Below are 17,800 nucleotides of genomic sequence, written 5' to 3' on the forward strand. Positions count from 1 at the left end.
CTGGTTATTACCAATGGCAGAAACAGGGTACCTGCCTTAATAGATCTAGTCTGATTCAGCATGGCAATTCCTATAGGCCTCTAGCATATTTTGTGTTCTCACACAAACACTTAGCATGATCGAGACATGGTTCTTGTGCAAGCCAGTATATGATGCTTTGACCCTGGAAACCAGAGCTGTAAGCCTGATTGTCAGGCTGTGCCAGGCTCTGGGCCTACCAGGTAAGCAGGGAACGCTACCTAAGATATTTAGTTGAGGGCACCTGCAAATTTAAAGCATCTCCATGCCATTAGACATCTGTCAGTAATTTGCAAGTGTCTCCTCTGCCATTAGTGCAGATTAAAGAATCTCCTTACAGATCCCCAGTCTGTAGACAACAGAAAAATCTACTGTTAAGTACTTTATTTTATTTTTCTTTTGGAGTTGTGGGCAAACCTGAGGATGAGACTGCACCTTACCGGGCATAGATAACACATTAAAAGCCTGTGAGAGACACATACGTGATATATAACCTTGTGGCCGTGTGCATTCCAAGCACCATTATTATGGTCACAGAGAAGGGAATGGGGGGAAAAAATTAAATCAATATCTGCCGAACGGAAATGGGGCATCAGCTATAAAGAGGCTACATGATATAAAGATTGTTTTTTTAAGCAGAAGAAAAAACACTTAAGCCATCAGGGAGTATTTAAATGGGGGAGGAAAATCATATCTTCTGTAGAGGATTCTTCTATCTGTTAAACTATCATAATACGGATAGCTGAGTAGATATACAATGAAGTTTTACGTGGAAAACCTGGCTTCAGAACTGACCTTGAGCCGACTGCTCTCTGCCTCCAAGGAGGAAAGAGCAAGAGACAGCTGGCATCACACTTTCACAGCTCAGAGGCTTCCTATTCTATCCACAGGGTCAGTACTACCAAGCCATGTTTTGTTAAACAAAAACAAAATGCAGTTTAGACTCTGCTTAAACATGTTTTTAAACCAAATTGCAGTTAAAAAGTGCTGAAGTTTGCAAGTTTTGTAGCGAGTTAGTCCTTAACCTAAACTGCAGATTTGGTACATTTGATACTCTGAAAAATGAATTTTGAAAAGAGCAATATTTCATGCTTAAAAACAATATACTGACCATGCACAAGGATTATTTTCAAGCTGTTTTTAATTATAAATTTACCATTCAGTTAAATATATTTTTGATTGAATGGTTATGAAGAGGGAAAAAGAAGTCACAAGCAAAGAGCTAACAGGTTAAAACCCCATAACTATGCACTCACAAAAAAAACAAAAAAACCACCCAACAACAACAAACCACCCATACAAAATGAATAAAACTCAATGAAATAAGTTCCTCAGTTCAATTAACTTGATTTCTCATATGCTACTGAGAAACAGGACTGCAGTTCCTCAAATTCCCCAGACTTCACATTCCAGTGCTACACTATTATACCACACAACACAATAGATTTTCTAACAGACTTCATTTCTTCATGAGGACTCTTTCAGTGACTATACAGTACTGACCTTGAGCGGAGTATTCCATATACCTCGTTAAGAGCCAGTATATTATGCAAATCCCCAAGCAAGTAGATTCTAGAATTTAAATAGAAGTCTGCGTATAAAATTTACTTCCTCTCTAAAGAGGAATCCTATAGAACAGGACTATAACATCGGTCACCAAGGCTTTGTCAATATAACCAGAGTTCCCGCACTGCTCAAGACCGCACATTAAGCTTTTGCACACGTCCAGAAGTCAACAAAGCAGGTACAAAACGTTGCCAGTTTAACCTTCTGATGCATCACAGATACATAAATGGCAATGCAAATGTGTCCATGCTGCAGCCCTCATCCCAGCTAACAGAGAGTTCTGTGTTCACGGGATGATGGGAGGAAACCAGAAAACAGAGAGAGAGAATTTTAGACTTTCAGCTCTGACCCTCATAAGGTTATCCCTAACTTATGGCAGGAAAAACCCATGGCACCCCCAGTGGCGGATTTAGAGTTAGTGTGGCCCTGTGCTCAGCTTCATTTTTGGGGCCCCTCCTTGGAACTCAGCCAAGAAAAAGAACATTCTCTCTTATCTCCCTCCCACCCCCGTTTTTCATTCTTTTTTTCTTCATCCTCCTCCTATAAGTAATAGGAAGTAAATGAAAATAAAGTGAGGTACCTTGATTGTTTTTGTAGTCTAACTTATTTTTCCACAGACCACTTGAAAATCGCTGACAGTCTCGGCAAACCACTTAGTGATCTTTCCAAAATACTGTTTGTACCATTAGCTAACTATTGTAAGGGGGGGAGAAATATGTGCCGCGGAGGTGCAGGAGCCCCGCCTTTGCTCTGCCCTGCCCCAATTCTACCTCCTTCCCCAAGGCCCCGCCCCCGCCTCTTCTCTGCCTCCTCCCCTGAGCGCTTTGCAGCCCCGCTCCTCCCCTTCCCTCCAGGAGCGACCTGAGCGCTAGCAAACATGATGCTAAAAATGACATGATGCTAAAAATGCCTGTGCCCACTCTGTGCCGGCATTTACCCAGCTGGTAGCCCTGCTAAAGAACAGGTCAGAAGTTTCCTAGTGAAGACACACCCTCACTGACTTCTGTTCAGCAGACTAACCCATGATGCCGTCAGGCTGCAGCATCACTGGAGATCAGCATACAGTCTGAGATACCATTACAGCACCATGAAGGTTTTCTCTAGGCCTGGGGCCCTCTTCATTAGCTAAAACTCCACTCCAGGAACAAGAACTCTACCTGGCAGCCTATGTTTATGCTACAATGGATTCATCATCTATTGAGTCGAGTTCATTAAACCTGGCAAACAAAGCCCCAAACCTTTCAGGTTTGACAACAACTAATGTACCCCTGAATGGACATTTGACTCCCCTTAGATAGGAGTCAAGTACAGCTGAGAAGAAAGAATAAACCCCTATGAACCACAAGTTTTCTTAGATGAACTGAAGGACAGTTTTTACAGGATTTTACATACATAAAAACATAATTCTGGGAAAGGTTGGGCAGGACAATAATTTCCTCTCAATGATTTTTAGTCCCTGAAGTTGGGGGTGTGTGTGGGGGGGGGGTGTGTGGAGTTCTTTTTGTTTTTTTTACATACTGACTAAGGTGCCTTCCACTGTAGATACACAAATGTTTAGAAAAATACTGGTTTATGTTACCATCTCTTTAAAATGCCACTCAGCAGCAGAATTGGTATCGCCTACACAATGTACATGCAAGTCACCAAAAGCTGCCTATACCTTCTAAGAGAGGAGGAATACTGCTGCTGGACATGTATTGCTGTGTCCCTCTGTTTCATTAACATGTCAATCTGCTTCTGAAGACGCCTGTTCTCCTCCTCAGTCTGTTCTAGCCGGCTAAGGTCTGTATTGTGGCTTGCTATCTTCTCATTGTACCGTTTCCTTAACGCATCATAATCTTTTTTCACACCTTCTAGCTTGTCCATTGCTGTATCATAGAGTTTATTTAGTATCTCTGAGGATCCATTCTGTTTCATAACCTAACAAACAAACAAAAGGATAATTTCAGTAAGAGGTACACGTAAAAGAGACTTTTCACTTGTTTTTAAATAGTATGAATATCTTAGGAGACCTGTTAAATATGAAAACTACTTAACGTTTTTTGCTTACTACTTAGCTACTTTTCTCCTCAAACTCAATGTCCATGAAAAAACATTTAAGTTGAATTAGGCCATTTTGAAAAGGAAATCTCTACATACAAGATTCTTAGCTTCAGGCTGGTAATACTCACATTCAATACATTTAGATGGAAAAACATGACAGTATCAATAGTCCTATAAAAATTGCTTTGCTATAGACAAGCAATCTAAATAAAAAGGGCAAAAAAGGTACCAATAGTTAGTCTTAACACATGGGTCTTAAAAAAAAATAAAAAACCACAACATTAGACAAGGAGATATCTAACTTAGTTTACTATTACTAGTTGAACAAATACTGATAACTTTTCCACATTTCAGCTGCCAAATTATAAAGCACTACCCCAAAACATAACTTTGGAAGCTGTGATAATAGTGATTAATACTTCATTTTACCAGTCTCACTCACAACAACAATTCAAACTCATATAACTTAAATTTCAAAAGATGAAAGGCTAGTCTGGGTAAGATTTCCATGCAGTCATCCATTTCAGTATACATAGTTATTTCATCTTAAAAACATCTAGTAAAGAAGCATTTGTTCAGAAAGCTACCCATAGCTAGATTATTTTGCTCCCAAAAATATTGTGAGTTTTATGTTTACAAGGGTCAAATCTAGCCTAAAGTTTAGATGCATTTGAGGAGGGTACTAGAGAAACTTAAAAGGAATACTTTCATAAAATACTTCCCGCAGCTCCCATTGGCTAGGAACAGCGAACCGTGGCCACTAGGAGCTGTGGGCAGCCGTGTAAACGTAAACAAACTGTCTGGCGGCCTGCCAGCAGATTACCCTGACGGGCTGTGTGCAACCCGTGGGCCGCAGGTTGCCCACCACTGCTCTGAGAGATTGCTGACAGTTTCATTGCAAGGACCACAAATACAGAGAGAAACCTTGTGGATCACTTCCCCTCCTGTTCATGATCACACAGACTACTAGTATACCATTTGCAATTGCCCAACACTCCCTTGGCAATTATAGTTAAGGCTATGATTTAGTCATGGGTATTTTTAGTAAAAGTCACGGACAGGTTGTAGGCAATACACAAAAATTCACAGCCCTTGACCTGTCCTTTACTTTTACTAAAAATACCCATGACTAAATCTTGGGGTGAGGGGTGTCGCTGCCCAGGGGTGGGCAGTGGCACCAGCTGCCAGGGCTGACGAGCAGTGGCTATTCCAGCTTCCCCTCGGACCGCTGCTTAAGCGGTCCCCAGAGCCAGCTGCCCAGGGCCACCTAAGCAGCGACCGGAGCAGTTGGCTATGGGCAAGCCTGAGCAAGTGGCTGCAGAGCCGCTCCAGCAGCGGCCGGTGTGGCTGTCCCTGGGGCCAGCTGCTTGGGAGGCCCTGGGGTCAGCCACACTGGCCGCTGCAGAAGTCACGAAGGCTGCGGAAAGTCACGGAATCCGTGACCTCTGTGACAGACACGGAGCCCTAATTATAGTCATTGCTGACTCCTTAATTCCTGCTGCTTCTACACACACTCAGGCTCTTCTTTACACCGAAAAGCCTAGATGCTTGGAGAAGAAGCTGGAAATGAGTAGCAGCTACCAACTTTATATGACTGCCAGTTCTCTATAGATCACCAGTAACCCAAACTGCAGCTTGATAAAGCTGACCTTATACATCACAACCACACAGGTCAGAAAGTGAGGCTCCTAACAGTATGATTTTTATCCTGACACTGTCCCCTTTAACAAACCTAGAGGTACAAAAACCCAACTGACAAGAACTCTGAGCTGTTTGGTTCCAAGTCAACTTGACAATTTGGACATAACAGAGCCCCAATTTAGCAATGACTTAATCAGGTGCCAAACTTCAAGCTTGTGTGTTGTCCCATTCACTTCTGGGGCACTACTCATGCTTGAAGTAGGCACATGATTCAGTGCCTTGCTGAACTGAGGCCTTAGGATGTGATTCAGGAAATAACATCAGCACGTTCTTTTGTCCACCCACATTTAGGGGAGCACACTTTTTAAATAGCAGACTTCAGCATGTGTTTAAAATTAAGCATGTGCTTAAGCGCCGTTACTGGATAGGGATGGGGCCTTGACCATCACTGAACCGTCTAAGAAAAACAAAGTTTACTGAAAAAGAAAAAGAAATGGTACTGAAACCAAACTTAGGAGCTGAATATCTGAAACTCTCAGACAGAAGCAAACATCTTCTCACAGCCTAAAATGTATGGGGCCCCTTCTCATTGACAATAATCTTAAACAACTATCAGATTAAGTAAGCAGAAAGAGAAAAGACTAATCCAAAGATAGCAGGAGTTTGACTAAGTTTAAAATAAAGACTCTAAAATGCAAATGGGGTTTGGAGGGAGGAAGGGAAGAAAAGTCAAAATGCCACAAACAGGAATCATAGTAATAAGGAAAATCTCCCATCCAAAGCCCCAATATGAGGAAGAGAAAATAGTCCAAGCTGGACCCAAGGGTACAGCCATGGCAACGAAAACCTCATACGCGAACCATAGAAACTTAAAGGCCAGTCAGCTGCTGTTCAGGAAATCAAGGACAGTCCCACACAGTAGTAGTCATTTGATTAACAGTTTTGTTTCTCAAGCAGTTGGGCTACTGTGTTTTGCTACAGTCTGGTGATGGCATGACACGTCAGAGAGACCATCAAAAATAGATTTAGATTAATCCAGATTCAAAATGACAAAGACTAAGATAAGACTGATGGCATTCCTTCAGGACAACATGATTCACACTGACATACCAAGAAAAGGAGCCATGCATGTTCCTCATTGTCTGAATTTAACAAAATTTCCTTGAAAAGGGTAATGATGAAGTTCGCACAATATTAAATTATTTTGAAAAAACAGATAATAGTAATAACACTGACTTTATGCTGTGCTTCCAATCAAAGAATCTCCAATTGCTGGACAAACATTAAAGCTGAATAGCACTTTGTGGTAGAAAGAAAAGGAGTACTTGTGGCACCTTAGGTTTCACATTACCATTTTACAGAGTGAGAAACTAAGGCACAGAAAGGGTAAGTGACTTGACCAAACTCGCATAGCGAATCTGTAGTGTAGCAGAGCAGGGAATAAAAATCCAAACTTCTGCAGTCCTAGTTGTTTCACATATACAGATATATAGGAGCACCCCTTCAAGTTAACCTGATATCAGAGGAAACGAGCAAGACAAAATACAAAGTTAATAAAACAAAAACAAAAAACCCCACAAAGAAACAAAAACAAAACAAAAACTAAAAACACTGTTAACACCTCAGTCTCTATAGCTTATTTTGACTTTTACCCTTCAAGTCTGGCAAGTAATTATTTTTGTTTGTATCGACTTTGCTTCTGAAGCTTAACCATTTAAATTTAAAGTTTGTCTCGTGAATCAGCCCACAGAGTTAGGCAAAGCCATCTATTTGGCCATTCCACAAGTTACCGTAACTGTTCCAACTGAATGATCCCTTTTCTGTAAATGAACGGTGGACTCACTGCCACTTCCAGGTTGTTTTTTTCTGCCAGCCCTCTTGCCTATTTTTATCCCTAGCATGTGAACTTTACTACGATTAAAACACCAACCAACTTGGTGTTGAGACTGCTTAATTCATTCTTCCATTCTTTCATCCTTGAAAAGCTCTCTTTTTTTTTTTTAAGTTTGAAGTTTAAAAGCATTAATCAATCTGTAGCATTGTTCTAACTGAATAGTGTCTGTGAACCTAAATAACCAAACTTTGTTCAATCATTCCCCTAACCTTTAAAGGTGTTACTGGGAGAAAGAAAAACTGCCACTCATTTTTTGTGATACTTTCCAAATATAAACACAGGCTGGACTTTTGCATGCCCACAGCTATTCCTGTCCCAAGAAATACCTAAAGATCAAGGGACAAAAGCCATTCTTTTTTCATTATCATAAGCCTTTAAATTAGATTTAGCATGACTAAAGCTTATAATTATCCAGAGTTCTTTCTTCATATTAGGAAAGGGTCAATTCTTAACAGTTTTATTTAAAAAAGCGCTCAACTTTGTTACTATGAGTATGATGTGATGTTCAAGAACGATGAATAAACAATCAACAGTTAACTATTAACAATGTGCCCAAAATTATCAAGTCAGTGCAGATATGCTTTGATTCATTGTTATTCTAGCAAAAACTTGTGTTACGTTTTCATTGTAAACCCTTAAAGTAAGAGGCATGTAATTCAATAATAAGTCTCTTAAGGCTGAAATTTTGTCTAAGGGTTGAAATGAGGTTACGGTAACATTTATATATAAATTCCTATTCCAAAAAAAAAACAGACCAAACCAAAACACCTCCACCCGAAGTACTCATGAAGCCAAAAGTAGTCATATCCATTGTCTTTTCAGGATAGGCTGCAATCAGTATTTCCACTGACTCAAAGGGCTTTGGAACAGATGCACAGAGCTGAGTGCTCAGTAATTCTGAGAATTGGGCCTCTTATTTAGGGGCTTAAATACGAATTTAGGAGCCTAAGTTTAGGCACCCATTTTTAAAATATAGAAGTTTTAAAATGACCATGTCCCTTCAATGTATAAATCAGTGTTAAACTCAGACATTTGGGTCTGTTGATGTCAAACTTCCTCCTTATTTAACAGTTTATGTAATCCCAATTCCTCTTTACGATTAATTGACGCTTCAAAAAAATTTCCTACTAGTACAGATAAATTAACAGCCAGTGGTTTTTTACCAAGATCCTAAGGGACAACTCCCTTTTATTTTACTGGCAAAAAAGGAGGGGAGCATAGAGAGCAATTATAAACAAGGTAATCCACAACTCACTGGTAAACAGATTTTACACTGGATTCTAAGGCTACACAAAGAAAGGTACCTGTGAGGGGCAACCAATCTGTAAGAGCAAGGCTGGGCTGGTAGGTGCAGACAAACACAGGCACTTTGAGTAATGTCTCAAAGGTATATTTAATATCTGCCTCTGGCTGACTGAGGGGAGTTTAAAAGAATGTGGACTTTTTTTAACTGATAATAATCCATATATTCTATGTCTAGATCATCTGTGCATATGAGAGAAAATATCTATTAAATGAAAAGAATGTCTTGGCAAGTCTTTTCATATGTTCCTTAAGTTGTCCCTGAATCTAACTTGTCTGTAAATGTCTAATAATGGATTCCCTTGCTTTCCTACTCTCCCTGTTTCTCCCTTTGCACAGTGTTTTCTCCTTCCTATCCTCACAGTCTCTCCATTACAGAATAAATACCAGGGAGATAGAGGAGTTGTTTAAGTTAAGCACCAGTGTGGACACAGGAACAAATGGATATAAATTGGCCATCAACGAGTTTAGGCTGGAAATAAGATTAAGGTTTCTAACCATCAGAGTGAAGTTCTGGAACAGCCTCCAAAGGGGAGCACTAGGGGCAAAAAACCTAACTGGCTTCAAGACTGAGCTTGATAAGTTTATGGAGGGGATGGCACGAGGAGACTGCCTACAATGGCATGTACCAGTCTGCAACTGCTAACAGCAAATATCTTCAATGGCCCGTAATGGAACACTAGATGGGGAGGCTCAGAGTTACTACAGAGAATTCTTTCCCAGGTGTCCGGCTGGTGGGTCTTGCCCACATGCTCAGGATCTAACTGATCTCCCGATTTGGGGTCGGGAAGGAATTTCCCCTGTGGTCAGATTGGCAGAGATCCTGGGGTTTTGTTTTCTTTCTTTTTTTTTTTTTTTACCTCTGCAGCATGGAGCACAGATCACTTACAGGTTTAAAAACTGGTGTAAGTCTTTAAATCATGATTTGAGGACTTCAGTAGTTCCACCGGAGGTTAGGGGTCTAGTTCAGAAGTGAGTGGGTGAGGTTCTGTGGCCTGCAATGATCATGATGGTCCCTTCTGACTTTAAAGTCTATGAGCCTATTCATCTCTTCCAGTCCTTATTCCCCCTCTCACACACACCGTTCTCTCCTTCCCCCCAAATCCACCCACATATAACCTCAATCCACACCGATCCATACCCTTTCTCCCCCTTGCATGTCCCCCTGCCAAAATTCCCCCACACACAGTCAGTCCCAGCTGATGCTGCTAAACTACCGGAGAATAAGTAGTCTCCTTTTTGTTTTTTTGGGAGAGGTAAGTAGTACAACTCCTCATCCTACTAGATGCTGAAAGACATTTCATATTGCAGATCCAAGTTTGCAGGGCTAGCAGGTTTTAAAAGTAAAAAGATTTTTCCAACTAAAAGACACGAGATCCAGAGTCACTAAAACACAAGGAAGAAGGAACCCCACACAAGGTCAATTTTAGAGAGTCACTTAGAGAGAACAACAACAATTAAATGCACACACTATCGTGTTTTAAATGGCAGTTTTGTGACTTGCACTGTCAGATATATGGTGTATAGGGAACATTACTCCAATTGGTGCAAAGGTAAAAAGAAAGGTAAGTGGTAGGCCAGCCATGCAATGCTTTACATTCCATGAAAACATTAAACAGTTGCTCACAGTATTCGTGCCAAGAGCTACAGCCTACCTGCTGTTGCTGACTGCGTAGGTCTGTTATCTCTTTCTGATCCTCATCATGAAGTCTCTTCATTTCCTCACATGATTGTTGGAGATGGTTATGCTCTCGCACCAGTTGTGTATTCTTCCTCTTCAAGGTATCCATGTCCTCCTTCAGCTGTGATTGGTCACTCAGCAGTCGACTATGCAAGGTACTAGAATGCCACAAAGAAAGAGCACTTAGATGCAAACTTTCCAGGAAGCCCTCTTCATGCCGATGCACTAATCCATATCAAACCAAATCAAAGTTTCAAATTTAAAAAGGCAGATGAAATTAACTGACTCATTTCTTCAGATCTGAATATTCCAAATGCCATGTGCCAGCTAAATCCTACTGAAGAAAGACAGGCAGCACAACCAGAGACCTTCTGGAGTTAAGTGATTTGAAAGCCCTGTGCAGCATTAAAACAGATATATTATAGATTTATGCAGAACAAGCAGCCCCCACCCCCTGCAGACCATTTCAACAAGCAAACTGCTCAAGAGGCACAGAAATTGTGTCACTGGGCATACAAGATCTTCTAGGCAAAATAAATTAGCAGCATATTTGAACAACGCTTGAACAACACAATACAATATGATAGAACAAGACATCAATAGAGTAGAAAAAGCTTTCTGCTTGTTTGCTTTTGTTTTTTGTTGTAAAGCTACCAGTTGTTATACCAAATTGGGTATATTGCTTGTAATAGTTGACAAGTGTATATTCACACTTAAAATCACAACTAAGTCACATTATTGAGGATATAATTCAAACTCTAATTCAGTGCAGCAGCCCAACTTTAGAGCAGATTGCTGTTGGAGCAGACCAAGAGATATAATTAAATGGTATTAAGTTGCAGTTTAGAGAAAAGAAGGACAATAGGATGTGGCCAGGTTTTATTATTGAAACAAAGTGATTCAGACCTAACTCTCCCACCTACCAGGAAACTGTTCAAAGTCCCTGTAATAAAACTGCTGCTGTCTGTCGTTTCTCTTTTAAAAAAAAATAATGATTGGAATCAAATTTACAATTTTAAAAAAAATCTGTACACTTTTGTATATTATAAGCACACCTTGTACTCCCACTCCTTTCTTAAGAAGTGAGCTACATTTCCTGTACAAAATAACCCAATGGAGAGCTTATAGAAATCATCAAATTAAAAAAATTTGAAAATAACTTGGGCAAAAAATTAAGCCTTTGGTAAATTATTTTTACAAGACTAAATATATGCAATCCTTACACCTGGGACTGACTGATCTCAGCATCTGCTATTCAGATTTTACTTGGATTATAAGTTATTTGGGGCAGGCTTGTTTTTTTTCTGTATTTGTTCTCCATCTAGCACAATGGGGTCCTGGACCATGACTGCGGCTCTGAGATGCTACCACAATTAATACAATGTTAAAATCAACCCCGACTAGAGAGCTCCACCTACTCTCTTCCAAAATAGCTTCAAGAATAATTCATAGGACAAACATGATTTTATGAATCGGCCTTAAAATTATGTGTCTCGGATTAGACATCCAAAATTACTGGTCACTTGAAAACACAAGTCAACTTGGATAAATGTTTTGTTGAAACCAGGGTAGTGCCAAACTTTCAAGGTTTTGGTTCAGCATCCAAAACTTGCTAAACCTCAGAGTTTGCAGGACACATACTAAGATAAATTCATAGAGCAGGTGTATCTATACTTGAGTAAGGCTTGGTTCGAAACTTAGTAAATTCCTTGGCAAGCCATCGTTCCCTGAAACACCTATCCCTAACACCCTAATAATAGGCCTCAAACTCCCCACTAGTCTTCATTCAACTTAGAGGAACCAGTCAAAAAGTGCTTAACAGACATGGCAGACAAGATTCCTGCTGGGCCTTAGCTGCCATTGCACCCAAGATGTCTCACATTCCCCTCTTGGGAAACACTGCTGAGCATACTATATCCTGAAATGTGAGATTTTTAAATGCAAAGAAACCAGGACGCAAAAAGACCGCAGGATTTGGTGGATCCCACAATTCTTATTCCAGTATTAATATCTTCAAAGGAAGGAGACGTGCAAGACGCTGAACGGAGCGGGAGGAAAAGAAGAGATGACATTGCAGGAAACATGCCCAAGGATGTGTTTTTAATTTGAGCTTCTATGGGGGGAGGGAGGGGAAACTCACAGGTCTATCTGAAGTGGCAAGTAAGGAGTCTACTTATCCAAATCTTAATAAAAGTTCATTTTGGGGAAAAGTGGGCTTACCTCTGAGACAATAAAAAATGCTTTTTTTTACTGGCCAGATAGTCTCACAGAGTACCTAGTCTTATAGAGTACTTAGTGCAAGCATAAAAGTTTGCTATTGCCTTGTATTTGTCTTATGTAAAAACCAAAATTGCTGTTCCTCAGAGAAAATAATATTCTTAGTTACTTGTGTATGTGAGTGCAATTACAACAGAATAATCACTCTCAACAGCCTTTTGCCCCCAACAAGTAAAATTTAAATCCTTAAAATCCCTTCATACAGATATAAAACAAAAACACCACAACATTATAATCACACAGATTATAGAACTGTGGTTTGCAAATAAGGGAAATAAAACCCTACTATCAATTCAAGGAGTGCAAACATTTTCCCTTAGCCTTTCACATGCACAGAAAAAGCAGCTACAGGAATCTGACTAAAAATAAAGACATCTGTAGCTTCGTCTAGAATTTATTAGCAGGCAGAACAACTTGGAAAGAGCACTAAGGACAGAGTGTCTCAGGCTTGTGATCTCGTGGAACTGACATCTAATAAATAAGAAACAAACCACCTCTGAAGGATCCTTAGATAACGACAAAGGTATAAAGGGGTAAAATAGTGTGTTGCAAGGATCTTCTATTACTCCTCCATAGCAAAATCAAGTGGACAGACAGGATCAACAAATCTCCTTGGCAAATAGCCATGCAGCTCACTTAGTTTGCACATGGTGAATTTTCTTACTAACATTTTTTTCAAATTTTGCCTGCTGATGGTCTAAGAGCGACAGTACTAAGCCAGCCAAATCAGACGTTGTTCCCAGATTGTTACACACTTATCAATTGTGCATTGTGTGCCATTAGAGAACAGTAGCCTTAAAGCTACTTGCAATATTATATTTGCCTCATTTTTTTCTGCTAAGCTGAATACCTTTCCAATTAATAAAAATTAGACTGGTCTAAGATCACGTACATGTCACGTTCATTGTTGCACCAGTACCCGGTTTCAAGCCCAATATCTTGATCATCATCAGTGCTAGAAGCAAATGCTGGCATCTTCTCCCCACAACTTCACCACATTTTCACATGTACTCATTGATGGTCTAACTCTGCTCTCAAAGTGTTAAAACACCCACTGATGTCAATGGAAGCGGAGTCAGGCCAATGCAGAACCTATTTTAAAATCCCACCTTTTATTTCTAGACTGGCCGGGTCATGAAATATCCAATCTCAATCACACTTTAGTAACTAGTTTGCCTTGCTCCACACCACTAAACCACAATTCCATCATGGCTTTAGAAGTTGCTACTAAAAGATCCCTAAAGATCAAAACCAATGCTTTTCCCCTTCTGAAATCACGGGAACTTTACCTTTCAACATAGGTGAAATAAAATAATAAAAACCTTTGACTGTAGAAGTTCACAAAATGTTGCCATTAAAAAAATAAGAAAAGCAAGATGGTAACAAGAATGATGTAATTTAAAACTGCCATATTTTAAAAGAGCAAATATCTCACGATCAGCCAGAATGAAACACTTTTGGCAGACCAGCACTAATACTTACAGCACTAGTAAACTTGTCTAAGCACTGCTCCTGAACCAGTGAAGAGAAAGAAAGTTTTCACCCCTACCTTTTGTGCGTTACTTACTGATAAAAATCTGCCTCTTTGGCTGCTTCTTCACATCTTTTTAGTGTCTTGGTATGTTGATTCTGTAGAGACTGTAGGTCCGACATGGCTTTCATACACTGGATTTTCAATCGTTCATAATCATGACTTGGTTTTGGACTAGGCCTGCCATGGAAGGGAAAAATAAAACCAGACTTCAATTATTACATCAGCAGAAATATTGTGAAGTGACTGTCCAGTTACTATTAGCAAGCAATCACTCCAAATCTTGAGATATTGCTTTAAGAAGTTACACTATTTAGAATCTATTACAGTGACAAATCAATTATTCAAGACTGACCCTGGGTCAATATGCTGCAACTGAAAAAAAGGCAATTCTCCTTCTGCACCATTAATTTCTGCATACAGAATACCAGTACACGTTTAGATTTTGAAAGTGTGCTATCAGAAGTCCCTTCGGACATGCATAAAGTTTGGTTTTTTTTTTAATTGAACACAATTACAAATTCATTCAATGCTTCTTGCAGCAGGTCACTTCTAAAACCCCACCCAGCCAAGCCCCTGCCCTTGAAAAAAATAGGATAGCAACTTACCCTGAAAGCCACCACCTCTAGGGTTTGGTGCACTAGAGGGTGAGGTGTACATTTGGGACTGGAGCGCCCCTCAGTTAAAACACGCTCTAGCAGCCCCATGTAAACCAGAGTTCAAATATCTCAAATACTGTGGAAACGTGAGGAAAGAGGCAGCCTCAAGAACACAGGAAAGAATTAAAACAACTTAGACTTTCTAAGCTACAATGTTAACATGGTTAAAATTTTGCCCAGAAAGCAAGTGGTAGCCAGTATGGATCACAGAGGACAGGTTTAGTGAGCTTGTTATGGAATATCCCACTTAAAAAGCCAACTATCGCATTTGGCACAAGCTGTATTTTTGGGAGGGTTTATGGTTTTGAGGTCCTATGAAGAACCGCAGCAAGATCTACACCCTAGAAGAAAGGAGGCTCTTAAGTACTTATAATGGCACTTTTACTATAATATTTAAACACCTCTCAGTCTTGAATTTATTTATCCTCAATACCCCTGCGAGGTAGAAATACTTATCTCGGTTTTACAGATAGGAAATGGAAACACAGAGATACCAAGGGCTTATGTACACTTACAGGGCTGCAGCTCCCTAAGAGGTGGTAGCTATGATGACGGGAGAAGCCCTTCTATCAACACTGTAGCAATATCTACACTGGGAGTTGGGTCGGTATAATTGCATTGCTCGGGGCGTGCATTTTCCACACCCTATAGCGACATAGTCATACGAACGTAAGTTCATAGTGTAGACCAGGGCCAAGTGACTTGCCCAAAGTCTCACAGGCTCTGTGGCAGAACAGGGACCTGAACTTGGCTCTGTAGACTCTCAGACTGGCACCCTAACTACTACACAATCTTTCCTCTCTGTAAAACAGTGTGAGTGTGCACACACGCGCGTGCATACACACACAGAGTAAAAAGATGTAACTATTACAAACAGATTATTTTCTTTAACAAGAACTCAAAAGTTATATTAACAACCCAGATACCTCTCCCAGAGACAACAGCATTATTTTACAGAATAAAAAAAACAACTTTCCTGCTACATAATTCAGTCAGTCACAGTTGACTCTGCTTTCCTGGGTTAGCCTGCCAGCCCTGATCTCCTCAGTGAATTTCAAAGGGGTAACAAGTGCATGCATCTGTGAAAGCATAATTTATCCACTTCATGCTGCTAAATTCAACATCTGTCGAAGTGCTAATATTTTATGATATTACAAATGAAGGATATAAAGATGTCAAAGTGTGTACATCAGACATGCTTCTACTAAATACTCCAGGAGTTTTATTTTATTCACATAAAATATCCACGATCATTTTTAAGAAAAAGACAGTTACCTTCTCCGTAACTGGTGTTCTACGAGATGCTCATGTCTATTCCACAATAGGTGTGCGTGCTCACCATGTGCACCAGTGCCGGAAATTTTTCCCCTAGCAGTACCCGTAGGGGGAGCACCCTAGCGATCCCTGGAATGGCGCCTCCATGGCATGGTATAAGGGGAACTGTGCTCCCCCCACCCTCAGTTCCTTCTTGCCAGACAACTCCGACAGAGGGGAAGGAGGACGGGATATGGAATAAACATGAGTAACATCTCGAAGAACACCAGTTATGGAAAAGGTAACTGTCTTTTCTTCTTCGAGTGATTGCTCATGGGTATTCCACAATAGGCGATTCCAAGCTATATCTGTTGGAGGTGGGATGAGTTCACAGATCCCCGGGACGAAGTATGGCTCTGCTGAACCCGGCGTCATCCCTGGTTTGGGAGACAATCGCATAGTGTGAGGTAAACGTGTGAATCAAAGACCAAATATCCTGGATAGGGACGTGGGCCACAAAGGCAGCCGACGAAGCCTGGGCCAGAGTCGAGTGTGCCTTTACAGCTGGTGGCAGGGGAACACCCGCCAGATCATAACCGGTGCGAAAGCACGAGGTGATTCAGCGGGAGAGGCGCTGGGTGGAAATCAACCGACCCGCATGCATTCAGCTGAGGCAACAAACAATTGAGAGGACTTCCTGAACAGCTTAGTCCATTCCAGATAGAAGGCCAGCGCCCTACGCACATCAAGCGCTGGACGCATGTGGCTTGGTGCAGAGGACAGGTAGGAAAATGTCCTGGCCCAAGTGACAGGCAGAGACCACGTTAGGGAGGAACGTGGGGTGTGGGCCGAGCTGAACCTTATCCTTATGAAAACCTGTGTACGGTGGTTAGGAGGTCAGGGCCCTGAGTTCTGAGACCTGCCTGGCCGACATGATAGCAACCAGGAAGGCCACCTTCCACAAGAGGTGAGACCAGGAGCACGTGACCAGAGTTTCAAACGAGGGCTCCGTGAGACCCCCCGTGAGACACCCCCGTAATACCAAGTTCAGGTCCCACGGTGGGACAGAGGCCTAGCATATGGAAAAAGATGGTCCAATCCCTTAAGGAATACCATGGGAGAACACCGTGTGTCCCTGCACTGGCGGATGGAAGGCTAATATGGCCGCCAGGTGCACCCTGACCGACGAGGGCGCCAGGCCCTGGGCTCTAAAGTGAAGGAGGAAGTCCAGGATAAGCTGGATCAGGGCGGCCACTGGGGAAACCTGCTTGGCAGCCCATCTGGAGACCTGGGACCACTTCGCCAAGTAGGCGCGGCATGTGAAGGACTACCTACTTTCCAGAAGGATGTGCTGGACCCCCTCCGAACACGTCCACTCCTCCCCGCCTAGCCATTGAGCAGCCACACCGTGAGGCGGAGAGCTGCTAGGTTGGGATGGAGGAGGCAGCCTTGGTCCTGGGAGAACAGGTCCAGGCGGAGCAGCAAAGGCTGCGGTGAAGCCACTGCCAGGCCCATGAGGGTCCCGTACCAATGCTGCTGGGGCAATCAGAAGAACCCGTGCCTTGTCCATTTTTACTTTCTCCAGGACCCTGCTGATGAGAGGGAAGGGGGGAAGGCTCAATATGCCTCTGCCAATATTCCATGCAGGACTGAATCTCCATTAGACAAAACTTAAAGAAGAGAATGACCTGAGTCACTCCCATTTATGTCCAGGTGCCCCAACAGACCTCACCAAGATTTGCCAGGAGCACCCATGTCTGCCCAGGCGCCCTGACCGACTTCACCGAGGTCGGCCAAGAGCACCCAGGAGACGAGGACGGCTACCAGCCTTAATGCACCATCTGCTGCCACAAGGCAATAAGTTGCTGCTGTGTAGCAATGCAGTCCCGCATCTGCCAACACCCAGGAGACATACGGTGAGCTGAGTGGGCTCC

The 17,800-nt window shown here is 41.7% G+C and overlaps 1 protein-coding gene across 4 annotated transcripts in view; it reads right to left on the reverse strand.

The window, feature by feature from the left end:
• The window catches only part of DLG5 (discs large MAGUK scaffold protein 5), a 188,163-nt gene that overhangs the window by 57,119 nt on the left and 113,244 nt on the right, over positions 1-17,800 (reverse strand). For all 4 annotated transcript variants that reach the window (XR_013346573.1, XR_013346572.1, XM_077821061.1 and 1 more), the window contains exons 4-6: positions 13,990-14,133; positions 10,120-10,303; positions 3,245-3,504 (exon numbers count right to left, since the gene is read on the reverse strand). Coding sequence is in view for 2 of the 4 variants with exons in the window: in XM_077821061.1 (XP_077677187.1) it covers positions 3,245-3,504; positions 10,120-10,303; positions 13,990-14,133 (588 nt within the window). In the remaining 2 variants the exon portion in view is untranslated. The remainder of the gene's footprint in view (positions 1-3,244; positions 3,505-10,119; positions 10,304-13,989; positions 14,134-17,800) is intronic.

This window comes from Eretmochelys imbricata, chromosome 7 (genome assembly GCF_965152235.1).
Source record: "Eretmochelys imbricata isolate rEreImb1 chromosome 7, rEreImb1.hap1, whole genome shotgun sequence".
In the NCBI taxonomy this organism is placed as follows: domain Eukaryota; kingdom Metazoa; phylum Chordata; order Testudines; family Cheloniidae; genus Eretmochelys; species Eretmochelys imbricata.